This window comes from Engraulis encrasicolus, chromosome 4 (assembly GCF_034702125.1).
Source record: "Engraulis encrasicolus isolate BLACKSEA-1 chromosome 4, IST_EnEncr_1.0, whole genome shotgun sequence".
NCBI classification, from domain to species: Eukaryota; Metazoa; Chordata; class Actinopteri; order Clupeiformes; family Engraulidae; genus Engraulis; species Engraulis encrasicolus.
In genome coordinates, this window is record NC_085860.1 from 31,301,657 (window position 1) to 31,320,827 (window position 19,171).

At 42.2% G+C, this 19,171-nt stretch overlaps 1 protein-coding gene across 2 annotated transcripts; it reads left to right on the forward strand.

The window, feature by feature from the left end:
- The first annotated feature begins 603 nt into the window (after positions 1-603).
- Positions 604-16,971, forward strand: bmal1a (basic helix-loop-helix ARNT like 1a). 2 transcript variants are annotated; one of them, XM_063197175.1, is made up of 19 exons: positions 604-717; positions 5,010-5,081; positions 6,370-6,514; positions 6,876-6,896; positions 7,484-7,522; positions 7,650-7,688; positions 8,224-8,381; positions 9,776-9,855; positions 9,980-10,072; positions 10,266-10,383; positions 10,808-10,957; positions 12,300-12,546; positions 12,765-12,871; positions 13,364-13,514; positions 13,777-13,871; positions 14,370-14,478; positions 15,306-15,399; positions 16,506-16,602; positions 16,775-16,971. In XM_063197175.1, the coding sequence occupies exons 2-19, from the start codon at positions 5,069-5,071 to the stop codon at positions 16,930-16,932; spliced, it is 1,914 nt and encodes a 637-aa protein (XP_063053245.1). In that variant the 5' UTR covers positions 604-717; positions 5,010-5,068; the 3' UTR covers positions 16,933-16,971. The 2 variants fall into 2 exon arrangements, with proteins under 2 accessions (XP_063053245.1, XP_063053246.1); XM_063197176.1 differs by lacking the exon at positions 7,484-7,522.
- The last annotated feature ends 2,200 nt before the right edge of the window (positions 16,972-19,171 follow it).

The window sequence follows — 19,171 nt, forward strand, 5'->3', positions numbered from 1 at the left end:
ACATTTACTTAGTAGGCCTTACCGGTGGAACTCGGGAATGTTGTTTTTGTAAGTCAAATGAGTTTATTTTAGTGTATTTTTAGTGTGTTATATTAGACTATATAGGCTATATTAATGTAAGAAACACACGTCAGCTTGCGTCACTAGAACGCCCTTTTACACGCACGAAAGAGCGCGCGGGGGCGCGCGCGGCCATTTACACATAAAGACTACAGTATGCATACAATTCATCGTTATTGAACTCTGTACATCTGGCCACAACCTGAGTCTATCCTGTAATTTGATCTGACGTAATCTGTTATGGAGATGTATATTACTGAAATGTATAAAGTAGGCTATCTTTAAATCCATGGGGACAGAAACTTGCACTTCCCACATTTTGGTTTACACAACCATCAGAGCTGCTTTTGTTGGTTTTATGCATTGGTTGCGGTCGTAGACTTTTGGGCTAGACATTGTGTTTTATTGGATAGCATGGGTGTCTGTTTTGGTTTTTACTGTGTAAGCGGCCTTTGGATTGGTTGTAACACTACAGGGCCTTTTGCAGAGAAACGATTGGAGGAAAATATAGGTTAGTGGTTCGCCCAATGACAGTCATCATCACGAAGAGAAGAAAGTAGGTCACAGACCGATGCCATTTATGTCACACATTTTTCTAGTAACGCAAGCCTTCGTCATCGAGAAGTGAAATCAGTCTGATATGCCCTAATATCAGAGGTAAGTAAATACATTTGGATTATTCGAAGTGTTCGTAATTTGGTCTTGTTGTATAGATGTCGATGAACAATGTATTTTCTACCCTAGTGACATAGCTTGCTATTGATTTGCTGGAGGAGGGGCATTCTCTTCAGGGCTATCCCCGTGTAGACTATGCAGTATTGCTAACCATAGCCAAACAACTGGTCTTTAAGTGTGTTATGTGATTTTACAAATGTTTACCACTGAACCATCCACAGAGGGGCTATTTGTAACTGGTGTTCAAAGTGTGGGGATTTTGTGTCTTTGGTGGGGCTAGCATCTTTCACAGCTCGATACAGCTAGCGACCCTTAACATTTGCTGGTTAGCTGCCCAACTAGCTTGTGTCGAACATCTTGTGCTTATATTTTCACCTACCCTGCAGGGTTTCCCCCCATTCTCATTAAATTGCGTTATTAACATATAACAATGCAGATAGTGTCTGTGTTATTACATCACCGTGGGTGTATTTTTCTGAAACCAATTCCTTATGTATTTTGAACCGCACCAGCGTTCATTTCTGTTATGCTGCGCTGAGCTGCCAAAGTCCATGTAGCTATGTGGCTAACTTTAGTGGCATATACAGTGCCTATAAGAAATTTGTTATGCCAAATAACTCGCTGTCCTACCTTAATGATTAGTTATTGTAATGACAAATTATACTGAAATGTCAATGCTAGTCAAGTCATTGCTTCATATTTTGGACTGACATTTAGCAGGTTCCTTTCAACTACCCCAAACTGGTAGATGATGATGGTGTCAGTGCGGTTACAGTGTGAAGCACAAACTGAAGTAGAACTAGAGCTCTACGCTCTAATGGTTATTTTGTAGCACTTACTGTTGTATGGGTTTCGAGAGTAGAACGACAGCAGTTTGTGGCGAAGATGTTTTCTTTTAGTTTTGGGGTAGCATGTCTTTTTAATTACCGTGGCAGCAGTTACACTTTGTCCTTTTTTCAGTAATGAACATTGCTGCACGAGCGTCCTGGTGCTCATGCTGGAGCAATGAAAGATGTTTTTTTTCAATGATGGCAGTGGAATTTACTGTGAAAGCTCCTTTGGGACGCTCCCAGTTCATACATGTCAAGTGATGCTGACACGCATGATAATGTAGAGGTAGACAGTAAAAACTCACAGTAGCCTATTACGACATTCATTGTCTGCACACATATACAAACAAACACGCAATACTATTACGTTAAGCAAAATTTAATTCACAGCTTGGAAATGTTTTTTTGTTTTTGATTCGGTTATGGATTGTCTTTTCAGAGGGACACTTGTTTTTATATTTCGTGCAGTACCAGTGGTGGCCACAGTCTGTACAACACGCCTTCTAAAGTGTGGCATAGGCAAGTAGGCATCAGGGTGAACAACAAGCATTGATGATGTCAAGAGCTATTTGGCAAAACCGTGTTTGATCTCTATGAAGTTGGACTAAGATTTACAAGTGTTAAAATGGATGGTTTTCCCCAAGCTTTATTACTCACTTGTAATTGGTCTATACATTTGTATAGAACTAACCAGTTAATTCCTCTTTGCTGCTGGCATTCAAATTGTGTGTTTTATGCACTAGGCTAAATGTACTGATAAAAAGTGTGATCTGGATCTGAAATATTACTGCATTATAGATGGGCACAAGCCAGAGGCTATTCTTACCAGCGGAATCGCTCAGTAAGATTCCCTGGATGCATGTGTGACGTTACTGTCTTGGAGTGCTGGTGGATATCTGCAGGCATGTACGCTGTCTGTGCAGACGTCAGACTTTAAGTACCATGGTCAAGTGCTGCTCAACTCTTGAGTCTGGATACAGTGTCCACATTTTTTATACGCATTGTGCTGTTAGTGAATGTTAGTGGAAAAAGTGAGAGCGCTTAAAGGTCTGCTGTTACATGCTGATTTTTTTTGTTGGGCTACTTGGAAACTAAATGTAAAGCCTAAGCAGTGGCACTTATAGCTACTATTTATACTTTTCACGACTTCCTTTTTTGAACCTCCTGTACTGGAGGAAAAATGTAAGTAAAGCAAGTACAGGTAGATTTGTTTTTTTCAACCTTAAAATATATATATATATATTTTCAAATACAATTCAGTGCCTCAGCATCTTGAAAGAGGACAAAAGAGCACCTCAGAATCCATAGAGTTATTAGAGTATTACATTTAACCGCGCTAAGAACGTTTGATGAGATAGAGCATCTGTCTGTGGTGGTCTGTACAGTGACGATTTAGCTTTCAGCCTGTGAAGGGCAACCAAACACAAACACAAAAATGTCTTGATGTTGCTTCAAAGAAAAACAAAACCATGTTAATGTGATTATGATACAGCCTTATGGCTATTATGCATATGAGCTGCACTATCTTGTCACCCTTTGTCATTTTGGTTATTGGCCAGTGTAACTAAGAGCAGCTCAAGATCAATGTGAAAGCTGAAGCACCATCCTAAATCTCAAATGAAATGTAGTAATTGCTGTGTTCACTATTATATACAATTTATCCTCATTGTAATACAGTATACCACGTTGTGTGCAGTTGTGCACAGTGGCCAGGCAAATGGAATATGGGCTAATCCGCAACAAACAGGGCTCCCATTTGGTTTTGGTTTTGTTCTGCCTTACACTTTACTCATTGCCAACCCACAGTGGCAGGATGTAAACTGTGAAATTGTTTGCAAATGTATGAAGACATGGCATGTCCCTGTTGAATGCAAAATAGGTATGATAGGATAGAAAACAGATGGTTACATTTCCAAGGTACTCCTTATTTTGATTTATGTATCATTCTTCATCAGCATTATGCGGCCCGTTTCCCCTAGCAGTAAAGAAGGAGCAGCACATGGTCCAGGAACAGCAGGAGAATTCCTGTCAATTTCAATTCAATTATTCAATTCAATTCAATGTGTTGCTCATGCTGCCCTTGACTTGTCAGTACCATGTGTTGGTGCTGTGTTGTAAGGTGCCAACAGCTTTTGCAATGGTATTTGAAGTAAGCTTAGGCATATATATGTTTTAAATATGAACAAACCATGCCCCCAGTAGAATGTCCAGGATCTTGGAAAGGGCAGGACAAAATAAATATTGCTAATTTCGATAATGTGTAAAATGGATGAAATCCAAAGAAGTCCCTTCTCAATTGCAATTTGGGCTCATGATTCTCATGTTAGCAGTGGGAGGCTGTTTCAGATCAAAACAGAATGGAATTATGAGACACTAGACAGACCACTGTACAGTATGTGTTTGGACTTGTCCAAGAACATTAGTCCACAGTGATTTAAGCTGTGTTAATTCAAAACTATTAGAGTAGGACCAACACAGTGATTGTTAAATTTGAGACTCTATGTCAGGGATGTCAAACTCCCGGGGGCCAAATTTGACCCGCGAGTCCTTTTATTCTGCCCACAAGATCATTTCAAATGTTTATTACAGTTGGCCCACATACAGCATTAATGTAGAGCGTCAAAAGACTTGAAGATGAACTTTGCTGTGTCACTGGAATATGAGTGGGCCCAGGTCAAAGAAAGAGCTCAGATTCAAGTGCAACACAATATGCCCTGGCACAATTGAACTGCAATATATTGTTTGATGGGGGAAAGTTTGTGAAATGTAACTATTAAGTTATTAAGTGCATGTACGCACAATTTTAGCCCATTTTTTCAAAATAATAAACTTTGGCCCATGCCTTTGTTTCAGATTTTGATTTAGTTCCTCAGTCAATTTGAGTTTGCCACCCTGCTCTATGTGTTACATGAACACTGTAAACCTGACTGAAATCAAAAATGAACTTTCAGAACAGTGGCATGAGGCCTCTGAACTCATCAAGTACCGGTAAATGAAGGACTGGATGCACTGGTCGCAAGGAAACATATCATAGCAAAAGGGTCAATAATAACTCTGATAGTAATCATGCTGTTGCTTGGAAAGAAAAGGGTTTTCCTTTTAACCCATTTTCGTCTAAGCCCTTTTTGGGAAAGGGTGCCCTCTGCCTATTAAAACCTAAATATCTCAGCCTCTGAAGCACATAAAGCATGAAATAAGTTGCATTTAAAAGCTAGGACCTTAATTTTGCATTAGAAAATGACAGAAAATAACATACCCACATTTCAACATTTAAAAAAAATCAAATCTCAAGAGACTGAATGTCGCTCCAGGCTAAAAAGGGGGATAATGATCATGACGTCCAGTGGTGGAGGCATCAGACATACATGTAGGACCTCGCCCCGAAGTGAAACAACAAGACGTACATTTCCTGACTTTTGTGTTTTGTCTGACTTCCTCTTGTAGGTCGTCGACGCAGACCTGTTTAGTGTATGGAAGGGCAAGTTTTACAAACCGTCATCTGAATGAATCTTTGCGGTGAGTGGTATTTGTACGCACATGCCCACTTTGCTCCTGTCGTCATGACCTCTCCCTCTGCTCTGACTCATGCATGTCTACTCCTAACCTCCAATGCTGCTGCCTACTCAAAGAACATGGGCAACCTCATATTACTCACCATTCTGCCAGTGTAGCGCTGTAATAATAGTTACTTTACTATCATAGTACTGCACTACTATGACACTGATTACACAGAGAATTTAGTAATATATTATAATGACTTGCCCACTGCCATTTTGGTAACATCAAATGTATAACAGGGGCCATGTCGTGGAGTTTAGGTGATAAACCTCGCTGTTACCTTACAGAAAGGGATACATGGCTAATATACTGCACTATACACCCTACAGATGTTGTTAAGTTGAGAACATGAGGACTTTAGGCTTTTTAAAAATCAATTAGCTGATTCACCTATACCCCTAGGTCAGTGGTTCCCAAACTTTTTCAGCAGAAGCCCTCTTTTGGACATACGAATGGGCCCTAACAATGGATTTATAGCAATATTGATGGCCTTATGATATATAATGACCTTATTATATCAAATTAACTGCTTAGGTAATTTGCTTAGGTAATTTTTTGGTCTATTAATATTGCTAGATATTCCATTGATAGTTTGTGCAATAATATTGCTAGAAATCCACAGGACAATAAATAAGCTTACATCTATAACCATACAAGTGAGTACTTTTACTAACTAAATTATGGAATCATGTTAGCTGTTAACCTGTGGACTTCCTGTTTTTATGCAATGACCCTATTGTCCGCGACCCCCCTTCAGTACCTGCACGGCCCCTAGTTTGGGAACCACAGCCTTAGGTTAACTCAGTGGTTCTCAAACTTTTTCCATCATTCCCCCCTTCAGAGGGTCTGAATGCTTCCGAGCCCCCTCAAGCAACAGCAGTACTGGTGAGATTAAACAAAGAGGGACTGCAGTCGAATGCAGACGTGTTCATTTCCTATGCTATTCAAATTCATGACAATTAATAATATAATGTTGGTGAGGGCTTTAAAATTATTGACTTATTGGCGAGACCGAAAATAATTTCCTTGGGGCAAAAAAGCCCAAATCAGATGTCACACGCCCCCCCCTTAGATACGTCCGCGCCCCCCCAGGGGGGCTTACGCCCCACTTTGAGAAACACAGGGTTAACTTAACCTCGTTTCCCTCTGAACTGGAATGAATTACCAGTATGGAGACAACGGCTACAACAGTGTAAAAAAAAGCTAATTGTCTGTTTTGCTGTGCGGCCGGCCTTGATTATTTCAGATCTAATGGCAGACCAAAGAATGGACATTTCCTCAACAATGAATGAGTTCATGTCCCCCAGCTCCACTGATCTAATCAGCAGCTCTATAAGCACTCCCGGCCTGGACTACAACCGCAAGAGGAAGGGGAGCACCACCGATTACCAGTGAGCACACACACACACAACCATGCACACGCGGGGATGTGTACAATAATCACGAACCTCACATGTATGCAAACAAACATTTTCCATGAGCAAACAAACCCCAACACCCACACACCTCATTCATGGGAAAACGACACATCCTATACACACCTCACATACTGGCAAACACTGAAAATAGCCTCGCTTACATGAACAAACACACCCACGCCCATCTCACATATGAGCAAAACAGCTCTGCTCACCACACGCAACTGACATGTGATGGACACACTTAAAGATTTAAAGATCTGTTAAAGATTTTACCGTCATTTCCTGCTCGTGCGTAATTTTTAAATGCCTGTTGTTGTCTCTTGTTTCGCAGGATCGATGGCTTCTCATTTGAGTGAGTGTTATTATTTTTAAATTATTGAATTCATTTTCATAATATTTTTATAACATGTTTCACAAACAGAAATATTTTCTTATCTGATACAATCACATTGTTCTACACTGTGTTGGATAGTATGCACAAGTGTAGGAGCTGTAATAGCACTTCTTCTTCTCCTGCCTGTTGAGCATTATATACAGTATGTAGTGTACCAGCAATGCCATTCGCTAGCTGTCCCCTTGTGTAGGTGCGCCCTCTAGAGGCACTGTGTAGTCATGTCATTTGGATATTATACACAAACATCCTCCAAGCTGTCCAAACTATCACCACCACAGCAGTTTATGACGGCACTGATATGTGGTTTATTATTCATTACTGGTTGGCAAAGTGTTTCCTGCAAGGTAGAAGGAAGTGATAAGGAAATAATAATAAGAAGAAAACAAGATATTTTTGGAAACAGTAATTTCAAAACACATTGAGCAAAAAATGCTACTACCAGGCTTGGTTGTTGGCCGACATTTATCACATTACGGAATATCATACATGTTGAAGGTCATCTTCCTCCAAAGCTAATATGAATGTGTGTTCATTCCCTTTTCAAGGGATAGCATGGACACAGACAAGGATAAACAGCTTGGGAGGTAAAAAGCATATAGTTACTCTAGAATGCACAGCCGTGTGTGTGAGCTTGCTGTCTGTCTTTTCCTTAATAACATCACTGTTATGGTATAAATTAAAATTTGGATGTATCTCTCTCTCTTTTCTCAGGGACTGTCCGGATCAGCAAGGAAGGATTAAAAATGCCAAGTAGGTCACTCTTTGATGACTTTTTTGAACTCTTTTTGATACGGGTAGTTGAAAGATAACAGTTTTCCAGTAGGAAAATGTATTTGCACATTTATTATATGTATTCAAATGAGATGGGTGATAGAGATTAAAGATTCAAGAGATTTATTTTCATGGACAGAAGACGTAGCAACAACGTAGTTCAACTCCAGTTTAAAGTGCTATTAGTTAAATTTGTCAGAAATTGTATCATGCATAAATAAACCAGGTCCCCATCCACATAAACAACCTAAAAATCCCAATAAATAATCCACTGTAGAGATCTACGCAGTTTGAGCTGCTCAATAATTGTCCACCATTTTAGGAATTTAGCTTAGTCTTATAGCCTGAGAGATCCATTCCACTAAGTACTTATCAAATAATGGCGACTGTCTCTGTATTGTGTGCAGTGTTTTAATACCAAAACTGTCTTTTGAGAGGCAGTATACTGGAAAAACTAATGACCTTTGTCCTCTGTGCCAACCCCCTTGGTGTCCCCTTCTGTCCCCCTCGCCAGGGAGGCTCACAGTCAGATTGAGAAGCGGCGGCGGGACAAGATGAACAGCTTCATCGACGAGCTGGCCTCTCTGGTGCCCACCTGCAACGCCATGTCCCGCAAGCTGGACAAGCTGACCGTGCTGCGCATGGCTGTCCAACACATGAAGACGCTCAGAGGTGAGCCCACTACCACTACCACAACCTGATGTGGGGGAGAGGGGGAAGGAAGAAGAAAATTACGGTGGGATGAGAGACAGAAAAAAGGAGAGAAAATAGGAGAGAAAAATTGCAAGCATTTGGGAGCAGCTATGGTGTAATGTAACCAGGCCTCTGCCAACCGGCCAAATGCTGGAGACATTTCAGTTTGGCTGGTAGAAAAGACCAACTTACTAGCCACTTTGACGTATTAGTGAGTGTGTGTTTGGCTAGTAACATTAACATCTACTAGCCATTTTGGCTGGTGATGAAATTTTTAATTTAGAACTCCGAATGTAACATAATGTAATGTAACTACCACTCCTGTGTTGCAACTGCATGCTTCATACACTGTGTGGATTGTGGGTACATGCTGTACTTCACAATATTTAGAGCCTTAAACTGGACATTGATTATAGGACAGACACTGCTGAACATTGAGAAACCGGATGCGTCACTACTCAATAGTACTCATCAGCCGGTTAGAAGAGCTGATAAGTGAAATCACCTTTGTAAAGACCACACAGCAGGCAGAAGGAAGGCAACGACCATGTTCTAATACATGCCATAAGCACTTTGGTGTGTGTATTTATTGAGTTACATATGTCAAAGTCGCTCACCAAGCACTGTCCCAAGTGGTAGGCCACCTGCCAAAACCACATGTGTTTTGGGGAATTTTATGCCTTTACTTGTATTTTCACAGGATTGTTTACATGTACTTTGATAGGAAAGTGAAGAGTAGAAAGGAAACAATGGGGGAAGAGAGATGGAGTAGAGTAGTAGTAGACTCAAATCTGGGTCCCCATGGGAAATGCCGCCCATATAAAGGATGGGTCTTAGTGCTGTGCAAAGTAACACTTTTGCACACCTCTGTAGTTGGACAGGTGAAAGAAAGCGAAAGGTGCGTAGGATATCATCCCAGTGGGGTTGTCGTTCAAGTGTAATAAAGGTCCAGCACACTGTCCATTCCGCCAGCAAACTTCCATCTGACCTTCTTCAGGTGAAGTTACAAATGTGTTGAAATGTGTTTGTAACTTTACCTGAAGGAGGTTGGATGAAATTGATCAAATTGTTGAAATATTGTATTGAAGTTTTTTTTAATCCAGTGCACCACAGCACCCCAACAAAGACCTCTTAATGTACAGTAATGCCTGTAGGGTGCTGGTGATGGACCATCAGTTGCCTTGTTTTCTCCAGTTTTGTTGGCAGAGAGACTATGAGACAGGGCCTTCAAAGTCTGTCTCCAATTGTTTTCAGTGACTGAAGGGGAACAACAGCCTCTAGCTAGCAACATTGTGCATCACATACGCAAGTGCCTTCCTGCTCAGAGGTTGTCAGTGATTCATAACATGCTATATAATTATATTTTTCCCCAGGGGCCGCCAACCCGTACACTGAGGCGAACTACAAACCGGCATTTCTTTCAGACGATGAACTCAAGCACTTAATACTGAGGGTGAGCTGCATTTCTACTTCCTGTTGTTTTCCTTGCTACAGTGTTCTGTATCTATGTGTTTAACGTTGGTGAAAAAATGCAAACAAGTGTGTGACCTCTCTCTGTCTCTCTCTGTCTCCTATAGGCCGCAGATGGCTTCCTTTTTGTCGTCGGTTGTGATCGTGGAAAGATCCTCTTCGTCTCAGAGAGTGTCTATAAAATCCTCAATTACAGTCAGGTATGTGCTGCTGCCATGTGTTGAGTGTGGGGTGCTGCTTTAATCATTGACCAGGATCATTGTAATTCATTTTTCTTACTTTGTTGTTACTTCCAGAATGACCTGATTGATTGTTGAATCTGTATAATCATCAACCAGGATTGTCATAATTATTTAAAATGTTTGTTCTACTTTCTTTGTTTTTGTGTTTTAGAATGACCTGATAGGCCAGAGTCTGTTTGACTACCTGCACCCTAAAGACATCGCCAAGGTCAAAGAGCAGCTCTCGTCATCCGACACAGCGCCTCGCGAGAGGCTCATCGATGCTAAAAGTACATTCATTTATTTATCGTTCTTATTGGTGTTGTTATTGTTATTATTTCTGATTAATAGTAGTAGTAGTACAAGCAGTAGTAGGCCTAGTACTGTTGATAGTTGAAATGTTTAAAGTTTTATGTTATGTCAGTTTTTTCCCCCCGTATTATTGCACTGTTACCTTTGCCATAGTTATAACACCCAGACATGATTCTTTAGAGACCATTGCAGTGCTCGAATATTCACGTGGGGTGACCACCAGAGTAATACTTTCACGTCTGTCTAAAGATCTGGAGATCATATCGGTTCTTTAAAGTATCTCTACTCTGCTATACTCTACTGTGTGTTTAATGTCCTATTACTGTGCACTTTCTGTATCTCTCTCTCTCTCTCTCTCTCTCTCTCTCTCTCTCTCTCTCTCTCTCTCTCTCTCTCTTTCAGCTGGGCTCCCGGTGAAGACAGACATCACTCCAGGCCCCTCCAGGCTCTGCTCAGGGGCCCGACGCTCCTTCTTCTGTCGCATGAAGTGCAACCGGCCCTCCGTCAAGATGGAGGAAAAGGACTTCTCCTCCACCTGCTCCAAAAAGAAAGGTCTGCATCCCCATTTCACTGGTCCAGCATGCCCAGTTTGGCCCACAGTATACAGTAAATAGGGCTTGAGTGAAGGCTGCTGTCTTCATACTATAACTAGCATGAATGAAAGACTTTGGTTGCGACTATATTGAAACTATACCATATAATACTGTATATCCTGTACATAACATCACAAGCAATATCACAGTGTTATATAGTACATGTTGTACCATGTTCTTGTTGGTCTAGAGGAGGGGAGGTAAAGCTGCGAAAACTGTATTTAGGGCAGTCAGAGGGTGTGGGGTGAATGAGCCCTCTTTTCCTCTCCTGTTCAAGGCACTTCAACCCCAACTGCACCCAAGATACTGCATCATGTAGCTTCCCACTGCGCAGAGTGTGCTAAATGGTGCCACGCATGATGGGTTACAAATTTAAGTTTCATAAGAGGGTATCAGTGGTGAAAAAAAGAGCCACTTCACTAGATGTAGAGAGACCAAAAGGAGGGAGGAACCAGCCCCATGAATTATTCACTCTTAAATGTAGAATATTAATATTGCATGCCGCAAGGCACCAGGATGATGACATGTGTATCCCAGTCTTTGAAACTTTGAAGTTAACTGCAGCGTTCTTTTACATGAGCCAGTGGTTTTTTGCAGGTCACCACATGAAACACATCCACTTAACCCTGATTTCCTAGGTAGTGCTGCCATTTCAAAACCTGTACATAACTTGTACATTTTTGTTAAATGTGCAAAGACACAACCCATATTAGGGTTTTTTTTCTACCAGAATGGCAATGACCAAGTTGTAATGTGTTACGGTACTTAAGACTCTTTGTTATGTCATAGTAGTACGTACTGCAGTACTACAGTATGACTGCAAAGTTTTTTCAATGAATACTGGTATTGTTCCACAGACACAGTTGTAAAAAAGATACCACACTATTTCTGGAATTTACAACTCCCTTTCTGTTAAATAACGAGTTAATAATGTTAATAATGAGTTTTACCTTTGTCCTTTTCTACCAGTTGTCTGGTGATGTTACTTCTACGTAGTTTCAAGCTAGCAATTACCATTGAATCTGATGAGACCAGCTAGCTAACTGTCTGATCCCATATGATTCTATTATATAAATGCTAGCTTGGAGGTGGAATTTGCATTGCCACACTCAGAGTGTTGCTGGAAGTACAGAAGAAAGGTAAAACTCAATCAAACGTAAGGGGAGATGTAAACTGAGCTCATTCCCAGAAATAGTGCGGTATCACCAGAGAAAATATAGGAAGAATAGAATCTTACCATCTCTGGAATTACTTACTTATTGCTTCATTACTTGACTTGCCGTTTGCCGTTTACATTGCAGCGGACCGCAAGAGCTTCTGCACCATCCACAGCACGGGCTACCTGAAGAGCTGGCCGCCCACCAAGATGGGGCTGGACGACGACAACGAGCCCGACAACGAGGGCTGCAACCTCAGCTGCCTGGTGGCCATCGGACGCCTGCACCCGCACATTGTGCCGCAGCCCATGAACGGCGACATCCGCGTCAAGCCCACCGAGTACGTCTCGCGCCACGCCATCGATGGCAAGTTCGTCTTCGTCGACCAGAGGTGAGTGTATAGAGCACGTCTGACGGTAGTTTCTAGCCATTTGGCCAGAGCTTTAGCATGACAACAGATAGTTCGAAAGAATAGGCAAAACAATGCATGTAAAATGTATGTGAAAGAGTAAAGTGCTTTAAGTAATACTGCACAGTATTTGAGACACTAGTTAGTTTCCTGTGAATTCCGAATTAAAGTTTTTGATTTTGGTTTTTGTCTGTCTTTAGGGCCACGGCTATCCTTGCGTATTTACCTCAAGAGCTTCTAGGTACTTCATTCTACGAGTATTTCCACCAGGACGACATCGGGCACCTGGCTGAATGTCACAGACAAGGTAAGCATATATCATATATCATATCTATATATCCTATAATGTATATAGATATGTATTATATATATTATGTTATATGTTATAGCATATATTATATATTTGTCGTTATGCAGCTCCCAGTACAGTGAGACAAATAGTCTTGAAGTGTACTTGGTGCTGAAGAGGATGGTAAAATTTACACAATAATTTTGCATCTCACACGGATGTCCTCAGTTAATGTATTGTATCTCTGCATTGGTACAGTATTGTGTTGGAGGTTGACGTAGTTCCTTACCTTGTGCCTATACTACAAAGCTGGTTCAGGATAAGTTAAGGTTAACTTAAGAGGTAAATCACCTAATACAAGATCCTTTCTTAAGAAAATGAGGACTCCAGGCTCTTCCATTAGATGATTTACCTCTTAACTTAACCTTAACTTATCCTGAACCAGCTTTGTAGTATAGGCCCCTTGTGTATCCGCTTGTGTCTGACGTGGCTTGTCTGTCTGTGTTCCAGTGCTACAGATGCGGGAGAAGATCAACACAAACTGTTACAAGTTCAAAATCAAGGACGGCTCCTTTATCACCCTGCGGAGCCGCTGGTTCAGCTTCATGAACCCCTGGACTAAAGAGGTGGAGTACATCGTCTCCACCAACACCGTCGTCTCGTAAGTCACGCCTTCTTGCGCTAGTTACATACTTTATACATCAGATATTCCTGTGTACCTAGTTGGGTGGACAAGCTGTAAGAATACATCTACTTTTACTTCATACACCTCTGAGTTTCAGTGTTAGTTTTCCAGTATTTCTAGCTGTAATTCACCAGCCACAGTAGATTTTGTAGTGTGCACTTACGTAACACCACAAGAGTAAGACCACGTACCTTAATGTGTATTTCTTTTGTGGTGATTTGTGTTGCTATTTGAACAGGGGGAGTGTGCTGGATGCAGGAGACCCCAACTACCCCCAGCCAGCCTCCTCGCCCCAGAGTATGAACAGCTGCCTCACGTCAGAAGGAGGAGACGGTGAGGAGGATCTTCCCTTCTTAGTGCTACACACACACACACACACACACACACACACACACACACACACACACACACACACACACACACACACACACACACACACACACACACACACACACACACAATTACCCGGGGTGGATATTACCTTCATAAAATGTCGACCATTACCAGCTTCTGACAAATATATTATGCTAAAATTTTACCAGACACTCAATAGTAAAACATTGTTCTATTTCCAAAATCTTGATTTCACCAGCTGGGAAAAAGTTTCTTAATGGCAACAAACAAACACACACACACAAACACACACAAAATAGGTTAATAGGTAGTCTACTAGCCTTGCTGTATGATGCAGGCTGTGTTACCTGTTGTCAAAATTGTCATGCCACAGCACTTGTGACACTTTACGTGCTAATTTACCTCTGAAAAAAATTGATTGTAATGTAATTAGTGGGCTCATGTAAGGAATTTACAATGTGTGTATGTGCTCACCAGGTGGAGGGAAGCGCGCTCTTCAGACGGTGCCCGGCATCCCTGGTGGCACACGGGCCGGGGCTGGCAAGATCGGCCGCATGATCGCAGAAGAGGTCATGGAGATCCAGAGGTAAGACAACACATAACCAGAGAGAGTAGAGAGAGAGGTTCCATTGTTTCCGGGTTCGATTATTGCAAGGGGTAGGGGGGGAAATCCCCCTTTAGGCAGACCTAGGCAGACCTAAGGACTGTTCTATTCAATGCTAGGAGCATTATGACACGCCCCTTTAGGCAGACCGGAACCTGGTCATGTTAGGTGCCCATAGAAACCTATTATGTTGGCATATCTATACTTACTTAAAGAATCTCTGACACAACGCTGTGCCCATTTACCCATTCCCATTAGCTTTAATCTGCACAAACACCATGTGCATTGCCCTAGAGTTGATTTCACCCAGAAAATGTAGCAAATTATTATAAAAAAGATAAACATTACACAATAATTTGCTATTTAAATTTCCAAGTCAGTTACATAATCATCAGTAAGTAGTTCCATAATCCTTCAGTTGGAGTGGTGTGGCAAGCACTTTGTCATGATCCTCCAATATCCAACCAACCCCTTGGGGGGTGAGGATGTGGTACTAATGCACCTGCACCATGTAAAAGCAATTTGGTTAATCAGAGTTGAATCCGGCATGGACTTGAAAAGTGGAAAGGTACATATTTATTCGCCCACGAGTAAACGGTTTTATGCTTCAGTGCTCAATGGCGATCGTGTTCTTTATTTCTTCAATGTGCTGTGGGTCATTTCCCAACCCTACCTCATTTCTCTCTTTCTCTTTCTCTCTCTCTCTCTCTCTCTCTCTCTCTCTCTCTCTCTCTCTCTCTCTCCACACATTTCCTAGCATCTCTGTGTGACCTGACCTCACCATCTCCTCTTGTTTTTGTGCTTTGCAGAATTCGCGGCTCGTCTCCCTCCAGCTGTGGCTCCAGTCCCCTGAACATCACCAGCACGCCTCCCCCAGACACCTGCTCGCCCGGAGGGAAGAAGGTTAGATCACAGGCTCTTTTTATTTTGTTCATATACAGTGTACATTTCCTTTGCTTGTAGTCTTTTTTACCTATTTTATATTTTACTGATTTCATTGTGTTTGGGAAGATTGAATGATGGTTATCCTGTACCTGTGTCAGAGAGATACATCCAGCCAAGAAATAACTAAAATAGATATTTAACAAACAAAAAAAAGCATGCGCACGCATGCACGCACATACATATATGAAATGGGGCCCCACTATGAGGGGAGGAGGGGGCTATAATAAAAGAGGGCCAGAGTCCGTAACTGGGCCGTATCTGGGCCGTATCTGGGCCGTGGTAACAAAGTACGGCCAAGGCCATCATAACAGGTCCATTAGGGGCCAGACAGGGGAAGTGTGCTCAGTAGCTCCAGAGACACATGCACACTAGGGCTGTAACGATATTGTATCGAACCGAGAAATCGTGATACACAGAGTCATGATACTGTATCGTGATACAAGGAGGTAGTATCGTGAAACGCCCTTTCAAATTTGTATTACCCATTAGTCTAGAAAACAACCTTATGATTTGATGTGATAGTGTTTCCAAACTTCAGTGGAGATACATTTCAGAAATCGTGGGATGTATCGAACCGTAGGTCTAAAATCACGATACGAATTGAATTGTGAGTTGAGCGTATCGTTACAGCCCTAATGCACACCTCACTTGACTGGCTCACCTCACTGGCTCATCAGGTCTGTGATGGCTATACTGTATGTATTTCAGGAAAGTCTTTTTTTGTTGCAGATCGATACATCTGCTGGAGTAGGGATAATATAATATATAAAAAATAGTCATGTTGTGTTTTAATAGCACAACCGAAAACAAACTGATGTTTGCCGAAGGGCTTTGGGTTTGCTGATGTAACGTACATGGATGTACTAGATATAGATGTAATAAAAAAAATGTATGAGTAAACATAGACGTAGCTGTTCTCACGTAGCAGATCACTCGCATGTTATTTTTTTTAACCCTGTAGAGATGTAATATTGGAAGTGGAAATGAGTCGGCAGGTGCAAGAGGTGTGTTGCTTCCGCGCCTTCTCTCAACGTTGGTGTCTTGTACCCTTCTTTTTTTTCCAGATTCAGAACGGCGGCGGGACTCCAGACGTTCCAACCCCAGGCATTGTGTCCGGCTCTGACTCGATAGGATACCCCTACTCCAACAACTCCATCATGAGTGAGTCACTGCCTATTGTTGCTTTCTCTTAGGCTTCATGTAGCCAAAGCTTTTGTGCTAGAAATTGTGGTTTCAATTGTGGAAAACATGCACACACACAGACAGCCACACATATACATGTCTGTTCTGGAAATATCTGTTTTCTCATTTTCCTCTGCCCTGCCCCCTGCAGGTGACAACTCTCACCTGAGTATCGACATCATGGATGAGCCAGGCTCCAGCAGTCCCAGTAACGACGAGGCAGCCATGGCCGTCATCATGAGCCTACTGGAGGCCGACGCAGGCCTGGGGGGCCCCGTGGACTTCAGTGACCTGCCCTGGCCCTTGTGAGAGGAGAGAGGGCTGGGTGGGGGCTGGAGGGAGGGGGAGAGGGGTGGAGGTGGGGGTGGCACCGGTGTTACCCTTGGACCTGGCGAGGGAGGGAGAGGGAGGGAGGGAGAGGTAGGTTGAGCAGGGATGGGAGCCGGTGCTGCCCTGGCCCTTGTGAGGGGGGCCTGGGGGCTGGCCGCAGGGGCAGAGGTGGCAATGGTGCTGCCCTGGACTTGGTGAGGGGGGCAGGAGTCGGAGGCTGGGCATGGGGGTGCACTGGTGCTGCCCTGGACCTATTGAGGGGAGGAGTGCAAGGGGGGCAGGGTTGGTACCGGTGCTTCCCTGGCCGTGATGAGAGAGAGGAGCGGAGGGAGGTTAGGGGGGGCACTGGTTCTTCTCTGACCCTGGCGAGGGGAGAGGGGAGAGGGAGGCTGGGCAGATATACTCTGCTGGACTGCAATGGGAGTGGCTGGGGATTTTGGGGTGGGAGTGGGTCTTTTTCTGATCTAGACTCCGTCGGGGTTGTGAGAAAAACATACTGTACTCCCATGACATGAGATGCCAGCACCTGAGGAGAGAGGCATATGAATCTTTCACCAGGGAAGCATGCCATTGCCCCTGCACTGTGTTGAGAACGTGAGGTGCGGGGTTGAATAGGAATTCTTACATAAAAATCTATATATATATTATATAAATATAAATATATACATATATACACCACACACACATACACACCGATGACATGCTTCAGTTCACACAGTAGGCCTTCCCCTGACAGAGGTACTTCCATACTGCCTGTTAACAACAAACAAAACCACCACAACAACAACATGCAAGTTAAGACCCTTCTTGTCTTCTGTATTTACCGGATTCCATCCCCTAATGCTCTCATCCCCCCCAAAGGAAAAAAAGTCTCCTTTTTTGTTTTAGTGTTTTGATGTTTTTACACTACAAACAATGGTTTCAATGTTAAATATTCTTTATGTGAATTGTATCAAAATCTTGTAATTCTATCATGTAAGAAATATTAATGCAAAAATATATATGGTAAAAGTGTATTGTATCAGCAGTGAGATATTTTTAAAATAAAAAAGGTATTTGTTTCTCTTGCTATTGAAATGTGGATGTCCTCCTGAATGATGTAAATGCTGTGCGAGTGAGAGTTACTGTCCGTGCCTTTCAAGGTAAATCATAGGGAGATGAAAAGTGTTCCGAGTCCGACGTCATCGCACTAATCTTCATAACCATCTTCGACCCGGATAATGATGCAAGCCATCCTTCCTCTGGGTGACTGGATGCTGGGGAGGCCGCCTGCTCCGCTCATTGGTCCAGATAGGAGATATTTCTGTAATATGTTGCCATCCAGTGGCAGAGAGCTGCGCGCGAAACTGGTGATGACGGATGATGAAAAAAATGGTGTATCACTATCCATTCATCCCATCCCATAGCAACAACATGAGAGTGCTTTTCAGGCTCAGCATGTTCATTTCCCTATCCAGACGTCATATACTCTCTAACCCCTCTAACTCTGTAGCCTACTGGAGTTTCACCTACATGCAGTGTGCTTGTATCACGATAGGTGGAATCTAAAGCAATGTGGATGCTCTTGAAAAGATTACAGTGCCGCCTGATGGCTTTTTTGCTTCAGGAAACTGAGGAAAGTAAACATCAAGGAACATGTCATAAAATGCAGAAATATTGTATGTATATAATATATATATATATATACTTTAGATTGCATATTGTTAAAAACGTAGGTTTTAGTCATCATTTACCCATTAACAGCCATAACTCAGTCTCATCTGCACACACCACCACTCTGCAGCTTGTAGATGTAGCCTACTGTATTTGTAATTGTAAGGGTACCATCTGATGACTTTGATTTAGGAAACTGAAGAAATTACATTACACCCCTATTGTTTAAAAAGCTAGATTTTAGTTGTCATTCATTCACCATAACAATCTCTTGAAAAGAATACCCCTCAGCTGCATTGCTATGTAATGCCCAAATTAATACATTACTGTGCTTTTCAGGAAGTCCTTAATCCACTGGCCACTCATATTTCAAATGGACATACCAAGACAATTAGTCACCATGACTACTTCTTACTGATCAAGAGAATAAAGCCCAATGGCCCACTTTCCCTGAAACATAAAAATAACTTGAAAGACAATCGATGGAAGCCCTTTTAATCTACCACAAGATACTCTTTATGGTCAATAAAAGAAAACTGAACCTCAATAAATTGGTAGGCCTACG

Coding starts and splice junctions, on each gene's coding strand:
- bmal1a (XM_063197175.1), top strand. Junction 6,515..6,875: donor GGGAGCACCACCGATTACCA/GTGAGCACACAC, acceptor CTTGTTTCGCAG/GATCGATGGCTTCTCATTTG. Junction 7,523..7,649: donor AAGGATAAACAGCTTGGGAG/GTAAAAAGCATA, acceptor CTCTTTTCTCAG/GGACTGTCCGGATCAGCAAG.